A 20,722-nucleotide genomic window follows, 5' to 3' on the forward strand; every position below is an offset into this window, starting at 1 on the left:
AAATTTTCAGAAGGAAAATAGGGAAAAAAATAATATGTCAAATGGGGGTCCATCTTACAGTCCGAATTCAGCTTACCAGGCAAGGAGTGGTCACTGGTGTCATTCGGTGGTCCAGGCTGGTGCAGTGGCCTCTGTGAAATCCCATCACAGGCTGGTGCGGCGGCGGTGCTCTGAGTTGCAGCGGTGCTCTGTGTGGTGGCAGTGCTCCGAGGAGTGGCTGGGCTCTGTGGGGTGGCTGGGCTCTGTGCGCCGGCGGGGCTCTGTGGACCAGCGGCGCTCTGTGGGGCGGCAGCACTCTGTGGTTTGGTGGTGGCGGGGCTCTGTGGTAGTGGCGGGGCTCCGCCTGCATTTTGTCAAAGCCCGAAAGCCCCCGCTGCCCCATTGCTGTGATGCGGTGGCTCCGGCAAAATGGCTGCCAGGGGCTCAGATTCAGATCTTGGCAACGAGATCTCATCCCTAGATGCTGTGATGCATTGCGGTGGCCTCTGGGCTTTGATGAAATACCAGTGGAGTCCCGCCAACACCACAGAACCCCGTCACCACCACACCACAAAGCACCGCCGCACCAGCCTAGGAAGGGAGGCTGCATCTGGACCGCCACCACCAGGGCCGCTGCCACAGGATTTGTAAGTATATTCCTACCATTAGACGCACCCCCAATTTCCCCAAAAAATTTTTGGCAAAAAAAGTTTGGTTTATCATCCAGAAAATACTGTAGTATATGTTTGTTTTTTAGTTAATTTAAAGATCTCCATGAGCAAATTTTTTAAATAAAAAAAAAGAGTGAGCAATCCATTTTAGTGTGCATATGAGATTTCATTGCAAGCTCTTCATGAAAAGACAAGCTATTGAGAGCTGTTTATACAGATAAACTACTCAAGTGTATGTTTTTGTCCTAAACTGAAAAATGACATTTATCAGTTATACATAAAACATAATATCTTACCACTAAGTTGCTACTGTTTGGTAAGAATGGTATGAACAGTTAGGTCCATATATATTTGGACAGAGACAACATTTTTCTAATTTTGGTTACAGACATTACCACAATGAATTTAAAACAAAACAATTCAGATGAGTTGAAGTTCAGACTTTCAGCTTTCATTTGAGGGTATCCACATTAAAATTGGATGAAGGGTTTAGGAGTTTCAGCTCCTTAACATGTGCCACCCTGTTTTTAAAGGGACCAAAAGTAATTGGACAATAAACTCCAAGGCTATTTCATGGACTGGTGTGGGCAATCCCTTCGTTATGTCATTCTCAATTAAGCAGATAAAAGGCCTGGAGTTGATTTGAGGTGTGGTACTTGCATTTGGAAGGTTTTGCTGTGAAGTAAACATGCGGTCACAGGAGCTCTCCATGCAGGTGAAACAAGCCATCCTTAAGCTGCGAAAACAGAAAAAATCCATCTGAGAAATTGCTACAATATTAGGAGTGGCAAAATCTACAGTTTGGTACATCCTGAGAAAGAAAGAAAGCACTGGTGAACTCATCAATGCAAAAAGACCTGGGCCCCCATGGAAGACAACAATGGTGGAACTGTTATGAAAGGTAATTCAGTACCACAATGGATATAGAGGTCAGCGCACATACAGTGACCTGGCAATAACCCAAAAAACAAGAACGAGCTCTGAGACGTGGGAACTCTGTTGACCGCAATCCCTAATCCTCTCCAACACACTAAAGGCAGCCGTGGATTGTGCCAAACGCTCCCTATGCAACTCGGCACGGCCTGAGAAACTAGCTAGCCTGAAGATAGAAAATAAGCCTACCTTGCCTCAGAGAAATACCCCAAAGGAAAAGGCAGCCCCCACATATAATGACTGTGAGTTAAGATAAAAAGACAAACGTAGAGATGAAATAGATTTAGCAAAGTGAGGCCCAACTTTCTGAACAGAGCGAGGATAGGAAAGGTAACTTTGCGGTCAACACAAAATCCTACAAAAACCACGCAAAGGGGGCAAAAAGACCCTCCGTATCGAACTAACGGCACGGAGGTACACCCTCTGCGTCCCAGAGCTTCCAGCAAGCAGTAAAAAACAAATTGACAAGCTGGACAGAAAAAAACAGCAAACAAATAGCAAAGAGGAACTTAGCTATGCAGAGCAGCAGGCCACAGGAACGATCCAGGAGGAAACAGGTCCAATACTAGAACATTGACTGGAAGCCAGGATCAAAGCACTAGGTGGAGTTAAATAGAGCAGCACCTAATGACTTCACCACATCACCTGAGGAAGGAAACTCAGAAGCCGCAGTACCACTTTCCTCCACCAACGGAAGCTCACAGAGAGAACCAGCCGAAGTACCACTTGTGACCACAGGAGGGAGCTCTGCCACAGAATTCACAACAGTACCCCCCCCTTGAGGAGGGGTCACCGAACCCTCACCAGAGCTCCCAGGATGACCAGGATGAGCCATATGAAAGGCACAAACAAGATCGGGAGCATGGACATCAGAGGCAAAGACCCAGGAATTATCTTCCTGAGCATAACCCTTCCACTTAACCAGATACTGGAGTTTCCGCCTTGAAACACGAGAATCCAAAATCTTCTCCACAATATACTCCAACTCCCCCTCCACCAAAACCGGGGCAGGAGGATCAACAGATGGAACCATAGGTGCCACGTATCTCCGCAACAATGACCTATGGAATACGTTATGTATGGAAAAAGAATCTGGAAGGGTCAGACGAAAAGACACAGGATTAAGAACCTCAGAAATCCTATACGGACCAATAAAACGAGGTTTAAACTTAGGAGAGGAAACCTTCATAGGAATATGACGAGAAGATAACCAAACCAAGTCCCCAACCCGAAGTCGAGGACCCACACAGCGTCTGCGATTAGCGAAATGTTGAGCCTTCTCCTGGGACAAGGTCAAATTGTCCACTACCTGAGTCCAGATCTGCTGCAACCTGTCCACCACAGAATCCACACCAGGACAGTCCGAAGACTCAACCTGTCCTGAAGAGAAACGAGGATGGAACCCAGAATTGCAGAAAAATGGAGAGACCAAGGTAGCCGAGCTGGCCCGATTATTAAGGGCGAACTCAGCCAACGGCAAAAAGGACACCCAATCATCCTGGTCAGCGGAAACAAAACATCTCAGATATGTTTCCAAGGTCTGATTGGTTCGTTCGGTCTGGCCATTAGTCTGAGGATGGAAGGCCGAGGAGAAAGATAGGTCAATGCCCATCCTACCACAAAAGGCTCGCCAGAACCTCGAGACAAACTGGGAACCTCTGTCAGAAACAATATTCTCAGGAATGCCATGTAAACGAACCACATGCTGGAAGAACAAAGGCACCAAATCAGAGGAGGAAGGCAATTTAACCAAGGGCACCAGATGGACCATTTTAGAAAAGCGATCACAGACCACCCAAATGACCAACATTTTTTGAGAAACGGGAAGGTCAGAAATGAAATCCATCGAAATATGTGTCCAAGGCCTCTTCGGGACCGGCAAGGGCAAAAGCAACCCACTGGCACGTGAACAGCAGGGCTTAGCCCTAGCACAAATTCCACAGGACTGCACAAAAGCACGCACATCCCGTGACAGAGATGGCCACCAGAAGGATCTAGCAACCAACTCCCTGGTACCAAAGATTCCTGGATGACCGGCCAGCACCGAACAATGAAGTTCAGAGATAACTTTACTAGTCCACCTATCAGGGACGAACAGTTTCTCGGCCGGACAACGATCAGGTTTATTAGCCTGAAATTTCTGCAACACTCTCCGCAAATCAGGGGAGATGGCAGACACAATGACTCCTTCCTTGAGGATACTCGCCGGCTCAGATAACCCCGGAGAGTCGGGCACAAAACTCCTAGACAGAGCATCCGCCTTCACATTTTTAGAGCCCGGAAGGTATGAAATCACAAAATCAAAACGAGCAAAAAATAACGACCAACGGGCCTGTCTAGGATTCAAGCGCTTGGCAGACTCAAGATAAGTAAGGTTCTTATGATCAGTCAATACCACCACGCGATGCTTAGCACCCTCAAGCCAATGACGCCACTCCTCGAATGCCCACTTCATGGCCAGCAACTCTCGGTTGCCCACATCATAATTACGCTCAGCAGCAGAAAATTTCCTGGAAAAGAAAGCACATGGTTTGAACACTGAGCAACCAGAACCTCTCTGTGACAAAACCGCCCCTGCACCAATCTCAGAAGCATCAACCTCGACCTGGAACGGAAGAGAAACATCAGGTTGACACAACACAGGGGCACAGCAAAAACGACGCTTCAACTCCTGAAAAGCTTCCACGGCAGCAGAAGACCAATTAACCAAATCAGCACCCTTCTTGGTCAAATCGGTCAATGGTCTGGCAATGCTAGAAAAATTACAGATGAAGCGACGATAAAAATTAGCAAAGCCCAGGAATTTCTGCAGACTTTTTAGAGATGTCGGCTGAGTCCAATCCTGGATGGCCTGAACCTTAACCGGATCCATCTCGATAGTAGAAGGGGAAAAGATGAACCCCAAAAATGAAACTTTCTGCACACCGAAGAGACACTTTGATCCCTTCACGAACAAGGAATTAGCACGCAGTACCTGGAAAACCATTCTGACTTGCTTCACATGAGACTCCCAATCATCTGAGAAGATCAAAATGTCATCCAAGTAAACAATCAAGAATTTATCCAGATACTCACGGAAAATGTCATGCATAAAAGACTGAAAAACAGATGGAGCATTGGCAAGTCCGAACGGCATCACCAGATACTCAAAATGACCCTCGGGCGTATTAAATGCCGTTTTCCATTCATCTCCCTGCCTGATTCTCACCAGATTATACGCACCACGAAGATCAATCTTAGTAAACCAACTAGCCCCCTTAATCCGAGCAAACAAGTCAGAAATCAATGGCAAGGGATACTGAAACTTAACAGTGATCTTATTAAGAAGGCGGTAATCAATACACGGTCTTAGCGAACCATCCTTCTTGGCTACAAAAAAGAACCCTGCTCCCAATGGTGACGACGATGGGCGAATATGTCCCTTCTCCAGGGACTCCTTCACATAACTGCGCATAGCGGTGTGTTCAGGTACGGACAAATTAAATAAACGACCCTTAGGGAACTTACTACCAGGAATCAAATCGATAGCACAATCACAATTCCTATGCGGAGGTAGGGCATCAGACTTGGACTCTTCAAATACATCCTGAAAGTCCGACAAGAACTCTGGGATGTCAGAAGGAATGGATGACGAAATAGACAAAAATGGAACATCACCATGTACTCCCTGACAACCCCAGCTGGTTACCGACATAGAGTTCCAATCCAATACTGGATTATGGGTTTGTAGCCATGGCAACCCCAACACGACCACATCATGCAAATTATGCAGTACCAGAAAGCGAATAACTTCCTGATGTGCAGGAGCCATGCACATGGTCAGCTGGGCCCAGTACTGAGGCTTATTCTTGGCCAAAGGTGTAGCATCAATTCCTCTCAACGGAATAGGACACCGCAAAGGCTCCAAGAAAAATCCACAACGTTTAGCATAATCCAAATCTATCAGATTCAGGGCAGCGCCTGAATCCACAAACGCCATGACAGAATACGATGACAAAGAGCACATTAAGGTAATGGACAAAAGGAATTTGGACTGTACAGTACCAATAACGGCAGAGCTATCGAACCGCCTAGTGCGTTTAGGACAATTAGAAATAGCATGAGTAGAATCACCACAATAGAAACACAGTCTGTTCAGACGTCTGTGTTCTTGCCGTTCTACTTTAGTCATAGTCCTGTCGCACTGCATAGGCTCAGGTTTACTCTCAGACAATACCGCCAGATGGTGCACAGATTTACGCTCGCGCAAGCGACGACCGATCTGAATGGCCAAGGACATAGACTCATTCAAACCAGCAGGCATAGGAAATCCCACCATTACATCCTTAAGAGCTTCAGAGAGACCCTTTCTGAACAAAGCCGCTAGTGCAGATTCATTCCACAGAGTGAGTACTGACCACTTCCTAAATTTCTGACAATATACTTCTACATCATCCTGACCCTGGCATAAAGCCAGCAGATTTTTCTCAGCCTGATCCACTGAATTAGGCTCATCGTAAAGCAATCCCAGCGCCTGGAAAAATGCATCAACATTACTCAATGCAGAATCTCCTGGTGCAAGAGAAAACGCCCAGTCCTGTGGGTCGCCGCGCAAAAAAGAAATAATAATCAAAACCTGTTGAATAGGATTACCAGAAGAATGAGGTTTCAAGGCCAAAAATAGCTTACAATTATTTCTGAAGCTCAGGAACTTAGTTCTGTCACCAAAAAACAAATCAGGAATCGGAATTCTTGGTTCTAGCATCGATTTCTGATCAATAGTATCTTGAATCTTTTGTACATTTACAACGAGATTATCCATTGAGGAGCACAGAGCCTGAATATCCATGTCCACAGCTGTGTCCTGAAGCACTCTAATGTCTAGGGGAAAAAAAAGACTGAAGACAGAGCTAAGAAGAAAAAATGATGTCAGGATTTCTTTTTTCCCTCTATTGGGAATCATTGGTGTGGCTCCTTGTACTGTTATGGCCGGCAATCAGGCAACACAGCGTGCAGTAATCAGCGCACATACAGAGATCTGGCAATAACCAAAAACAATAGGACGAGCTCTGAGACGTGGAATCTCTGTAGACTGCAGTACCTGATCTATCCTCACACAACTATAAGCAGCAGTGGATTGCGCCTATCACTACCTATGCAACTCGGCACTGCCTGAGGAGCTGACTAGCCTGAAGATAGAAATACAAGCCTGACTTACCTCAGAGAAATACCCCAAAGGAATAGGCAGCCCCCCACATATAATGACTGTTAGCAAGATGAAAAGACAAACGTAGGAATGAAATAGATTCAGCAAAGTGAGGCCCGATATTCTAGACAGAGCGAGGATAGCAAAGAGAACTATGCAGTCTACAAAAAACCCTAAAACGAAAACCACACAAAGGGGCAAAAAGACCCACCGTGCCGAACTAACAGCACGGCGGTGCACCCCTTTGCTTCTCAGAGCTTCCAGCAAAAGTTAATAGCAAGCTGGACAGAAAAAACAGAAAACAAACTAGAAGCACTTATCTAGCAGAGCAGCAGGCCCAAGGAAAGATGCAGTAGCTCAGATCCAACACTGGAACATTGACAAGGAGCAAGGAAGACAGACTCAGGTGGAGCTAAATAGCAAGGCAGCCAACGAGCTCACCAAAACACCTGAGGGAGGAAGCCCAGAGACTGCAATACCACTTGTGACCACAGAAGTGAACTCAGCCACAGAATTCACAACACCTGACCCTGACACAGAGCCAGCAAATTCTTCTCTGCCTGATCCACAGAATTAGGCTCATCGTACAGCAATCCGAGCGCCAGGAAAAATGCATCGATATTACTTAATGCAGGATCTCCTGACGCAAGAGAAAATGCCCAGTCCTGAGGGTCGCCACGCAAAAAAGAAATAACGATCCTAACTTGTTGAACTGGGTCACCAGAGGAGCGAGGTTTCAAAGCCAGAAATAGTTTACAATTATTTTTGAAACTCAGAAATTTAGTTCTATCTCCAAAAAACAAATCAGGAATAGGAATTCTCGGTTCTAACATAGAATTCTGAACCACAAAGTCTTGAATACTTTGTACTCTTGCCGTGAGCTGATCCACACATGAAGACAGACCTTTAATGTCCATTGTTACACCTGTGTCCTGAACCACCCAAATGTCTAGGGGAAAAAAAAGGCAAAACAGTGCAAAGAAAAAAAAAATGGTCTCAGAACTTCTTTTTTCCCTCTATTGGGAATCATTAGTACTTTTGGCTTCCAGTACTGTTATGAAAGGTAATTCAGTACCACAATGGATATAGAGGTCAGCACACATACAGTGACCTGGCAATAACCCAAAAAACAAGAACGAGCTCTGAGACGTGGGAACTCTGTTGACCGCAATCCCTAATCCTCTCCAACACACTAAAGGAAGCCGTGGATTGCGCCTAATGCTCCCTATGCAACTCAGCACGGCCTGAGAAACTAGCTAGCCTGAAGATAGAAAATAAGCCTACCTTGCCTCAGAGAAATACCCCAAAGGAAAAGGCAGCCCCCACATATAATGACTGTGAGTTAAGATGAAAAGACAAACGTAGAGATGAAATAGATTTAGCAAAGTGAGGCCCAACTTTCTGAACAGAGCGAGGATAGGAAAGGTAACTTTGCGGTCAACACAAAATCCTACAAAAACCACGCAAAGGGGGCAAAAAGACCCTCCGAACCGAACTAACGGCACGGAGGTACACCCTCTGCGTCCCAGAGCTTCCAGCAAGCAGTAAAAAACAAATTGACAAGCTGGACAGAATGAAACAGCAAACAAATAGCAAAGAGGAACTTAGCTATGCAGAGCAGCAGGCCACAGGAACGATCCAGGAGGAAACAGGTCCAATACTAGAACATTGACTGGAAGCCAGGATCAAAGCACTAGGTGGAGTTAAATAGAGCAGCACCTAACGACTTCACCACATCACCTGAGGAAGGAAACTCAGAAGCCGCAGTACCACTTTCCTCCACCAACGGAAGCTCACAGAGAGAACCAGCCGAAGTACCACTTGTGACCACAGGAGGGAGCTCTGCCACAGAATTCACAACATGGATGATCACAGAATAATCTCCATGGTGAAGAGAAACCCCTTCACAACAGCCAACCAAGTGAACAACACTCTCCAGGAGGTAGGCGTATCAATATCCAAATCTACCGTAAAGAGAAGACTGCATGAAAGTAAATACAGAGGGTTCACTGCACGGTGAAGCCACTCATAAGCATCAAGAATAAAAAGGTTAGACTGGACTTTGCAAAAAAAGATCTCAAAAAGCCAGCACAGTTGCACAGTTCAGGAAGAACATTCTTTGGACAGATGAAAACAAGATAAACCTCTACCAGAATGATGGAAAGAGAAAAGTAGTGCGAAGGCGTGGTATAGCTCATGATCCAAAGCATACCACATCATCTGTAAAACACAGCGGAGGCAGTGTGATGGCTTGGGCATGCATGGCTGCCAGTGGCACTGGGTCACTAGTGTTTATTGATGATGTGACACAGGACAGAAGCAGCTTAATGAATTCTGAGGTCTTCAGAGCCATACTATGTGCTCAGATCCAGCCAAATGCAGCAAAACTGATTGGTCGTCATTTCATACTACAGATGGACAATGACCCAAAACATAAAGCCAAAGCAACCCAGGCGTTTATTAAAGCAAAGAAGTGGAATATTCTTGAATGGCCAAGTCAGTCACCTGATCTCAACCCAATTGAGCATGCATTTCACTTGTTAAAGACTAAACTTCAGACAGAAAGGCCCACAAACAAACAGCAACTGAAAACCACTGCAGTGAAGGCCTGGCAGAGCATCAAAAAGGAGGAAACACAGCGTCTGGTGATGTCCATGAGCTCAAGACTTCAGGCAGTCATTGCCAACAAAGAGTTTCAACCAAGTACTAGAAATTAACATTTTATTTAAAATTATTGAATCTGTCCAATTACTTTTGTTCCCTTTAAAAACAGGGTGGCACATGTTAAGGAGCTGAAACTCCTAAACCCTTCATCCAAGTTTAATGTGGATACCCTCAAATGAAAGCTGAAAGTCTGAACTTTAACTGCATCTTAATTGTTTTGTTTAAAATTCATTGTGGTAATGTCTATTACCAAAATTAGAAAAATGTTGTCTCTGTCCAAATATATATGGATATACCTAGATACCTAACTGTATCAATGTTACTTGTATCTGACTGCATACAGGCATTCCGCTTTCTGTGGGCCTTGTGATTGACATTGGCACTGTGTTTTTTCCTTTACGTTTTAGGGTCACCTTTATATAAATTGTAGGTCGACTCTTTATATAAGGCCGGGATCACACATGCGAGAAACACGTCTGTGTTTCGCATGTGAAATCCAAGCTCTGGTGCCGGCACTCCAGAGTGGAGCATGGGGCTCCATGTGTTGCTATGCGGCCGCACGCTCCGCTCCACAGTGCCGGCACCAGAGCTTGGATTTCACATGCGAGACACGGACGTGTTTCTCGCATGTGTGATCCCGGCCTAAGCCAGATAATAAGTGAAAAGGAAAAAAAAGGATGTTTGCGCCAAAAAGTGGATCAAGGAGCCATTGAATATGAGAAGAGAGGAAATTATTGCTTATCGTTTCAAGTTATACAGTGAGTATGGAAAGTATTCAGACCCCTTTAAATTTTTCACTCTTTGTTTCATTGCAGCCATTTGGTAAATTCTAAAAAGTTCATTTTTTTCTCATTAATGTACACTCTGCACCCCATCTTGACTGAAAAAACAGAAATGTAGAAATTTTTGCTAATTTATTAACAAAGAAAATTTGAAATATCACATGGTCATAAGTATTTCGACCCATTGCTCAGACACTCATATTTAAGTCACATGCTGTCCATTTTCTTGTGATCCTCCTTGAGATGGTTCTACTCCTTCATTGGAGTCCAGCTGTGTTTAATTAAACTGATATGACTTGATTTGGAAAGGCACACAACTGTCTATATAAGACCTCACAGCTCACAGTGCATGTCAGACCATATGAGAATCATGAGGTCAAAGGAACTGGCCAAGGAGCTCAGAGACAGAATTGTGGCAAGGCACAGATCTGTCCAAGGTTACAACAGAATTTCTGCAGTACTCAAGGTTCCTAAGAGCACAGTGGCCTCCATAATCCTTCAATGGAAGACGTTTGGGACCACCATAAGTCTTCCTCGTCCAGCCAAACTGAGCAATCGTGGGAGAAGAGCCTTGGTGAGAGAAGTAAAGAAGAACCCCAAGATCACTGTGGTTGAGCTCCAGAGATACAGTAGGTTGATGGGAGAAAGTTCCACAAAGTCAACTATCACTGCAGCTCTCCACCAGTCGGGTCTTTATGGCAGAGTGGCCCAACGGAAGCCTCTCCTCAGTGTAAGACATATGAAAGCCCGCATAGAGTTTGCTAAAAAACACATGAAGGACTCCCAGTCTATGAGAAATAAGATTCTCTAGTCTGATGAGATAAAGATAGACTTTTTTGGTGATAATTCTAAGCAGTATGTGTGGAGAAAACCAAGCACTGCTCATCACCGGCCCAATACAATCCCAACAGTGAAACATGGTGGTGGCAGCATCATGCTATGGGTGTGTTTTTCAGCTGCAGGAGAGGAGGACAGACTCTCATTGAAATAAACATGAATGCGGCCAAGTACAGAGATATCCTGGATGAAAACCTCTTCCAGAGTGCTCTGGACCTCAGACTTGGCTGAAGGTTCACCTTCCAATAAGACAGTGACCCTAAGCACACAGCTAAAATAACAAAGGAGTGGCTTCAGAACAACTTTGATACCATTCCTGACTAACCTACCCAGAGGCCTGACCTAAACTCGATTCTCCATCTCTGGAGAGACCTGAAAGTGACTATCCACCAACGTTTACCATCCAACCTGACAGAACTGGAGAGGATCTGCAAGGAAGAATGGCAGAGGATCCCCAAATCCTGGTGTGAAAAACTTGTTGCATCATTCCCAAGAAGACTCATGGCTGTACGAACTCAATCGGGTGCTTCTACTCAATACTCAGCAAAGGGTCTGAATATTTATGATCATGTGATATTTCAGTTTTTCTTTTTTAATAAATTTGCAAAAATTTCTACATTTCTGTTTTTTTTCAGTCAAGATGGGGTGCAGAGAGTACATTAATGAGAAAGTAATAAACTTTTTTAAATTTACCAAATGGCTGCAATGGAACAAAGAGTGAAAAATTTAAATTGGGTCTGAATACTTTCTATACCCACTGTAGATGGCTCAAGTACATTTAATAGTGTTGGATTTGTTAGTTTTTGCTGCTTATGGATTTTTGTACTCCATTAATTGCTTATATTTATGAAATCTTGCTATTATCTTGGAGTGTTTTATTTGATTCATGCATACTATAATATATGATAGATTTATTTTCCATTTCTGTTTTTTTTTTAAAGGCCAAATAAAGCATCATTAAACAATCAAAACAAGGCAGAATCAGCCAGCAATAATAAGAAGAACAGAACATCAAGTCCAGTTGGAAGACAAGCTAAAGGTAAGTTCACGAATATTAGCTGATCGAACACCAAAAAAAAATCCACTATTATTATTCAGCAGTGTTTTTATATGGTCTTTTGTGATAAAAAAAATAAAGCTTGAATGCATTGTAAATGTTGCAGAAGGTGGTAAAAGTGATTTCAGATCTCTCCTAGTTCTACAGTGCACAGTGTAATTTATAGAAGTGAAAACTTACGCATTGAGATCATGAGGATGATTAAAACAGAAAAACAGATATTGTAATATGAAAGTTGTGAAAAAAACAGGAAGGGCGTCTAAAATCGAGGAGACTTAGAGACTGTGCAGTCGGTCACCTTCTCAATAGTGCATTATATAAAATAATGCAAAAATGTTCACTTTTAGATGAATGATAAAAATGTATTTTTTTTATTTGTTAATATATCAGTAGTTGTGCTATATAGGTACATATTTAGGTTGAGACCTATATGAAACACAAATTTCAATCTGTAGTAAAGTTTTTTTATAACTTGCACTTGCACATCACCATGGGTGGTACATACTCCGTTAATAAATCATTTTGTGGCTTAAAATTTAAAGATGGCCGGATAATTTGTCTTCCAAGGGTTAATTCATCCATAATGAACAAATAATATCTAATTAATGACAATAGATGTCATCAGCTACATTAGTTTTTCTGTCCATCATCCCATTCATACTAAACAGTATTTCCAGCAAAAAAATCGTTAGTTTTTCTGTCATTTTTCTGTCATTATTTTAAACCATATATTATTATTAACATTATATCTTTTTACTATTGATGCTGCCTATGCAGCATCAATAGTAAAAAGATGGTCCGGGATGGGGCGACACACTGGCGCTGACTGGAGGGGAGTAGGGAGGGGGCACTGACTGGAGAAGAGTAGGGAGGGGCCAATTCGCGGCCAGACTAAGCTTGTCGCTAATTGGTTGCGGCCTTCTGGCCGCGGGCAATCAGCGATGCAGGATTTTCGTTACAGACAGACAAACAAACAGACAGAAGTACCCCTTAGACAATTATATAGATAGATAGAATTTATGTGTTAGGAGTAGGATAAAAATGAGCAAGTGTAAGGATAGGAGAAACTTTCTAAAAAGCTAAAATGTGCTGCTAGACAGCTGGATCATAGCATCTCCAAAACGTTAGGTCTTGTGGGGTGTTCCTGATATACAGTGGGGAAAAAAGTATTTAGTCAGCCACCAATTGTGCAAGTTCTCCCACTTAAAAAGATTAGAGAGACCTATAATTGACATCATAGGTAGACCACAACTATGAGAGACAAAATGAGAAACAAATCCAGAAAAATCACCTTGTCTGATTTGGAAAGATTTATTTTGCAAATTATGGTGGAAAATAAGTATTTGGTCACCTAAAAAAATGCAAGATTTCTGGCTTTCACAGACCTGAAACTTCGTTAAGAGACTCCTCTGTCCTCCATTCATTACCTGTAGTAATGGCACCTGTATGAACTTGTTATCAGTATAAAAGACACCTGTCCACAACCTCAAACAGTCACACTCCAAACTCCACTATGGTGAAGACCAGAGAGCTGTCGAAGGACACTAGAAACAAAATTGTAGCCCTGCAGCAGGCTGGGAAGACTGAATCTGCAATAGGCAAGCAGCTTGGTGTGTTGAAATCAACTTTGGAAGCAATAATTAGTAAATGGAAGACATACAAGACCACTGATAATCTCCCTTGATCTGGGGCTCCACGCAAGATATCACCCCGTGGGGTCAAAATGATCACAAGATCTGTGAGCCAAAATCCCATGGTCTGATGAAACCAAAGTAGAACTGTTTTGTAGAAACAAAACTCGTCGTGTTGGGAAGAGACAGAATGCTGAGTTGCATCCAAAGAACACCATACCTACTGTGAAGCATGGGGGTGGCAACATCATGCTTTGGGGCTGTTTCTCTGCCAAGGGACCAGGACGACTGATCTGTATACTTGCACTATACTTGGGAGAACTTGTACAATTGGTGGCTGACTAAATACTTTTTTCCCCACTGTAAAGTGGCTGGTACCTACCAAAACTGGTCCATTGAAGAACTGGGCACAGGACTACGAGGAGCTTAAGATAGCCTATCTGGTCCAATTCTACAGAACAGCTCCTGTAACACAAATGGTTGAAAAGCTAATTGTGAAGACACAGGGGTCAGTGGGTGCTCTCATCCTTTAGCTGAAACCGCATGAAGCAGGGCTCATCCCACCAAACGCCCGCTCTCCTTTTACCATGGGCATAATACTACTCAGACAACACAGAGTGGCAAACAGTGTGGCAATAATTTATTGAACCAACAAACAATAACACATAGAACAGTCCCAGCAAAATATCCAAGATGATTAAAAATTGCAGAGTTTTACTCTTCCGGTGACTCACCATGATTAAAACCAGCTGCGACTTCCAGGACCTACTACCCCCACCTGTGGCATTCACAGAGAGAAGGTAACGACAAGCTTAAATGACTGACAGTCCATTGAGGTACAAGGCCAGGTGACCTGAGGGTCACAACCTGGCTTCTCCGAACATCTCCAAGGAGCCAGGTGACTGGTGGCTTTCCCAAATGTATCATTGGTTCAGTGATGGTCAGTGAAGCAGATCTGTATTCTTTCAGCCGGGGCCATGGTCCCCTAAGCTGGTATCCTGTTGAATGTCAAATCTGTGTCCCTCGTGATGGAGTCATGATCTGGCAGATATCATGTAGAATGTTCCTGGCTGTGGTTTTGTAAAAAAGTATCAGAACCCTGTCAGCACCGGCGTGCTGCCACGGCTGAGCAGGGTGACTCACCCACACTGTGGGAGATTCCGGGGTCGAAAGCATCACCAAACCAGGGATTCAAGCTTCAGGAGGCTAATTTGCATATTCCAGGTGCCTTCTGGGAGAAGCGAAGTCTCCCTAAGCTAGAAGATCGTTGGGTACAGCCGGGACCAGCTGCTTCGAAAGCATCACCAAACCAGGGATTCAAGCTTCAGGAGGCTAATTTGCATATTCCAGGTGCCTTCTGGGAGAAGCGAAGTCCCCCTAAGCTAGAAGATCGTTGGGTACAGCCGGGACCAGCTGCTTCGAAAGCATCACCAAACCAGGGATTCAAGCTTCAGGAGGCTAATTTGCATATTCCAGGTGCCTTCTGGGAGAAGCGAAGTCTCCCTAAGCTAGAAGATCGTTGGGTACAGCCGGGACCAGCTGCTTCGAAAGCATCACCAAACCGCGCGCGAATTTTTGCCTGTAGGACATTATTGCAAGAGAGCTTGGCTGAGTGGATTACACAAGAAGGAAAACACACAGCAAGTCAGCAGGATCTAGGAGCAACATGGCAGATGTGACAACCTACATGGTGAGCTGCAGCATGTGCTACATGTTCACAGATCGACCAGAAGAAGAATCCAATTTCACCTGTCAGAAGTGTAGACTAGTGGCCCTTTTAGAAGAAAAGGTGCGGGGTCTGGAAGAAAGAATAGCAACTTTGAAACTCATCAAAGAGAATGAAGACTTTCTAGACAGAACAGAAGCATCTCTACTGGTCACAGAAGGTGCAAAAAGTGTCAGAGAACCTCCAAAAGCAGATGAGTGGAAGCATGTGACCAAAAGAAGCAAGAAGACCATGGAGAAATCACCAACCACACAACTGAAGAACCGATATCAAATCTTTGTAGAGGATGAAGATGGCACACCTAAGAATGAAGCAATACCAGCAAGCAAAAAAGAAAAGGGCACACAGCAACAAGTGACAGCAAAAAGTACAGCCAAGAAGCAACGAAGAGTGGTGGTGGTGGGAGACTCACTACTGAGAGGCACCGAAGCAGCCATCTGCAGACCGGACATAACTGCAAGAGAAGTATGCTGCCTTCCAGGTGCGATGATCAAGGATGTGACCGATAGGATACCAAAGCTCTTCAGCTCCAAGGACGTCCACCCATTTCTTCTGATACATGTTGGCACCAATGACACGGCAAGGAAGGACCTACCGACAATCTGCAAGGACTTTGAAGAGTTGGGGAAGAAAGTAAAGGAACTGGATGCACAGGTAGTTTTTTCTTCTATCCTTCCAGTAGACGGGCATGGCACCAGGAGATGGAACAGGATCCTTGATGCAAACAACTGGCTAAGACGATGGTGCAGACAACAAGGATTTGGATTCCTGGACCACGGTGTGAATTACTGGTATGATGGACTCCTCGCCAGAGACGGACTACACCTCAACAAACCTGGGAAACACACATTCGCCAGAAGACTCGCTACACTCATCAGGAGGGCGTTAAACTAGAAGAAGAGGGGACGGGAAGAAAAACATTAGACTCGAACAAAGACGACCCAGGAAAACATACTCAGAAGGGAGGTAAGAACATTTCTAAAACAATCCACAGTGAGGAGATTGGAACAAAACAAAATCCTCTAAACTGCATGCTCGCAAACGCCAGAAGCCTGACAAACAAGATGGAAGAACTAGAAGCAGAAATATCTACAGGTAACTTTGACATAGTGGGAATAACCGAGACATGGTTAGATGAAAGCTATGACTGGGCAGTTAACTTACAGGGTTACAGTCTGTTTAGAAAGGATCGTAAAAATCGGAGAGGAGGAGGGGTTTGTCTCTATGTAAAGTCTTGTCTAAAGTCCACTTTAAGGGAGGATATTAGCGAAGGGAATGAGGATGTCGAGTCCATATGGGTTGAAATTCATGGAGGGAAAAATGGTAACAAAATTCTCATTGGGGTCTGTTACAAACCCCCAAATATAACAGAAAGCATGGAAAGTCTACTTCTAAAGCAGATAGATGAAGCTGCAACCCATAATGAGGTCCTGGTTATGGGGGACTTTAACTACCCGGATATTAACTGGGAAACAGAAACCTGTGAAACCCATAAAGGCAACAGGTTTCTGCTAATAACCAAGAAAAATTATCTTTCACAATTGGTGCAGAATCCAACCAGAGGAGCAGCACTTTTAGACCTAATACTATCTAATAGACCTGACAGAATAACAAATCTGCAGGTGGTTGGGCATTTAGGAAATAGCGACCAAAATATTGTGCAGTTTCACCTGTCTTTCACTAGGGGGACTTGTCAGGGAGTCACAAAAACATTGAACTTTAGGAAGGCAAAGTTTGACCAGCTTAGAGATGCTCTTAATCTGGTAGACTGGGACAATATCCTCAGAAATAAGAATACAGATAATAAATGGAAAATGTTTAAGAACATCCTAAATAGGCACTGTAAGCAGTTTATACCTTGTGGGAATAAAAGGGCTAGAAATAGGAAAAACCCAATGTGGCTAAACAAAGAAGTAAGACAGGCAATTAACAGTAAAAAGAAAGCATTTGCACTACTAAAGCAGGATGGCACCATTGAAGCTCTAAAAAACTATAGGGAGAAAAATACTTTATCTAAAAAACTAATTAAAGCTGCCAAAAAGGAAACAGAGAAGCACATTGCTAAGGAGAGTAAAACTAATCCCAAACTGTTCTTCAACTATATCAATAGTAAAAGAATAAAAACTGAAAATGTAGGCCCCTTAAAAAATAGTGAGGAAAGAATGGTTGTAGATGACGAGGAAAAAGCTAACATATTAAACACCTTCTTCTCCACGGTATTCACGGTGGAAAATGAAATGCTAGGTGAAATCCCAAGAAACAATGAAAACCCTATATTAAGGGTCACCAATCTAACCCAAGAAGAGGTGCGAAACCGGCTAAATAAGATTAAAATAGATAAATCTCCGGGTCCGGATGGCATACACCCACGAGTACTAAGAGAACTAAGTAATGTAATAGATAAACCATTATTTCTTATTTTTAGTGACTCTATAGCGACAGGGTCTGTTCCGCAGGACTGGCGCATAGCAAATGTGGTGCCAATATTCAAAAAGGGCTCTAAAAGTGAACCTGGAAATTATAGGCCAGTAAGTCTAACCTCTATTGTTGGTAAAATATTTGAAGGGTTTCTGAGGGATGTTATTCTGGATTATCTCAATGAGAATAACTGTTTAACTCCATATCAGCATGGGTTTATGAGAAATCGCTCCTGTCAAACCAATCTAATCAGTTTTTATGAAGAGGTAAGCTATAGACTGGACCACGGTGAGTCATTGGACGTGGTATATCTCGATTTTTCCAAAGCGTTTGATACCGTGCCGCACAAGAGGTTGGTACACAAAATGAGAATGCTTGGTCTGGGGGAAAATGTGTGTAAATGGGTTAGTAACTGGCTTAGTGATAGAAAGCAGAGGGTGGTTATAAATGGTATAGTCTCTAACTGGGTCGCTGTGACCAGTGGGGTACCGCAGGGGTCAGTATTGGGACCTGTTCTCTTCAACATATTCATTAATGATCTGGTAGAAGGTTTACACAGTAAAATATCGATATTTGCAGATGATACAAAACTATGTAAAGCAGTTAATACAAGAGAAGATAGTATTCTGCTACAGATGGATCTGGATAAGTTGGAAACTTGGGCTGAAAGGTGGCAGATGAGGTTTAACAATGATAAATGTAAGGTTATACACATGGGAAGAGGGAATCAATATCACCATTACACACTGAACGGGAAACCACTGGGTAAATCTGACAGGGAGAAGGACTTGGGGATCCTAGTTAATGATAAACTTACCTGGAGCAGCCAGTGCCAGGCAGCAGCTGCCAAGGCAAACAGGATCATGGGGTGCATTAAAAGAGGTCTGGATACACATGATGAGAGCATTATACTGCCTCTGTACAAATCCCTAGTTAGACCGCACATGGAGTACTGTGTCCAGTTTTGGGCACCGGTGCTCAGGAAGGATATAATGGAACTAGAGAGAGTACAAAGGAGGGCAACAAAATTAATAAAGGGGATGGGAGAACTACAATACCCAGATAGATTAGCGAAATTAGGATTATTTAGTCTAGAAAAAAGACGACTGAGGGGCGATCTAATAACCATGTATAAGTATATAAGGGGACAATACAAATATCTCGCTGAGGATCTGTTTATACCAAGGAAGGTGACGGGCACAAGGGGGCATTCTTTGCGTCTGGAGGAGAGAAGGTTTTTCCACCAACATAGAAGAGGATTCTTTACTGTTAGGGCAGTGAGAATCTGGAATTGCTTGCCTGAGGAGGTGGTGATGGCGAACTCAGTCGAGGGGTTCAAGAGAGGCCTGGATGTCTTCCTGGAGCAGAACAATATTGTATCATACAATTATTAGGTTCTGTAGAAGGACGTAGATCTGGGTATTTATTATGATGGAATATAGGCTGAACTGGATGGACAAATGTCTTTTTTCGGCCTTACTAACTATGTTACTATGTTACTAGATGGCACAGGGAAGGCTCAGGCAGATAGGACCTGTGCAGAGAGCTAAAGGTAGAAGGAAACAGAAGGACCTACGATCATGTGACCACAGGGGGCGGGGCTTAGCGTCCTGCTACTGAAGATAAATGCAGGATTCTACAGGCACCCTGAAATAGAGGAAAAGAAAACTCAAGTCGTACAAACGGGGGTCAGACACGGAGAGGGCGGCGCGGTACAGAAGGGACGAGCAGAGAATAGTCAGAGCGTAAGCAAGTAGTCATACACAGAGATAGCAGTGCAGTACAAAAGGGACAGACAGAACTCTAAACGGGGACAGAACCAGATCAGAACCAGACAAGCATAAATTAGCACAGGCACAAAGCACAGGCACAAAATACAGGCACAACAGGGTCACACACACTCGGCCAAGAGTCAGAGTATTAGCGACAGAGGATGGCTCCACAATGAGGCTATAAAAAGCCTCCCAAAATCCCAGAGTGATGCCGTCCAAGTTAACCCTAAAATCACCTAATCCCAGAAACTCAGCAGACCATGACAAAAAGTCTGTGGATTTCTTGGATGTCTGGATGTGCATTGTTACAAAGGCATACCCCCTTTTTATAGTTCACAACTGTTCTTCAAGCCATTAGTCACAGGTTAATGGGAAGAGGTGGTGAGATTACCTGGTATTGTTTAGTTTATCCTTCAATGTTTGCAAGTCAACAAACTGCATGGCCTGGTGTAATGTGTAATCAATATATCAGCAAATATCATTGTTCAGTGACCCTGCATCCCTGTTTTGCAAATTTACGATTGTAATATATCATAGGAGCTGATATAAGAGGTAAATATCAACTATTCATAAATTTACAAATATCAATTCAACCTACGAGAAGAGTAAATAGAAAGATAAAAGTCTTTGCCTCCTTGCTTACTGAAAATAGACATCTTGATAATGAAGATAAAATGCTTTGTCATCACACTAATGCTATCTTCGAAAGATAGTGTTTGGTGCATATGCAACAGTTGTATGTTGACAGTGATCAGCGATCACATTAAAACCAATTACATGTGAAATTAAATAACATTGATTATCTTATCAAAACAAAATGGCATCAGTCATTTGGGAGATATATTAAGCAACTAGTGAATAGCCTTTGTTCTTAAAAGAATGCATTTGTTAGAATTAGAAAAAAAGGCTAGTATCCCTGATCCAATCCTACAGAAGAGCTGCTATATATGGCACTATGTAGCCATAGACCTATCACAGTCTCCATGCTTATTCCTGACCACCACTGAAACCTCCTACAATGGACTTGTGAGCACAAGGCAATGGATCATGACACAAAGGAAGATGAT

At 43.5% G+C, this 20,722-nt stretch overlaps 1 protein-coding gene across 1 annotated transcript in view; it reads left to right on the forward strand.

Annotated features, from left to right (window-relative positions):
* MCF2L2 (MCF.2 cell line derived transforming sequence-like 2) overlaps positions 1–20,722 on the forward strand; it is a 516,938-nt gene that overhangs the window by 427,865 nt on the left and 68,351 nt on the right. Inside the window, exon 26 of the mRNA XM_069727236.1 lies at positions 11,993–12,090. Within this exon, the coding sequence (XP_069583337.1) occupies positions 11,993–12,090 (98 nt within the window). The remainder of the gene's footprint in view (positions 1–11,992; positions 12,091–20,722) is intronic.

Source organism: Ranitomeya imitator, chromosome 5 (genome assembly GCF_032444005.1).
Source record: "Ranitomeya imitator isolate aRanImi1 chromosome 5, aRanImi1.pri, whole genome shotgun sequence".
NCBI classification, from domain to species: domain Eukaryota; kingdom Metazoa; phylum Chordata; class Amphibia; order Anura; family Dendrobatidae; genus Ranitomeya; species Ranitomeya imitator.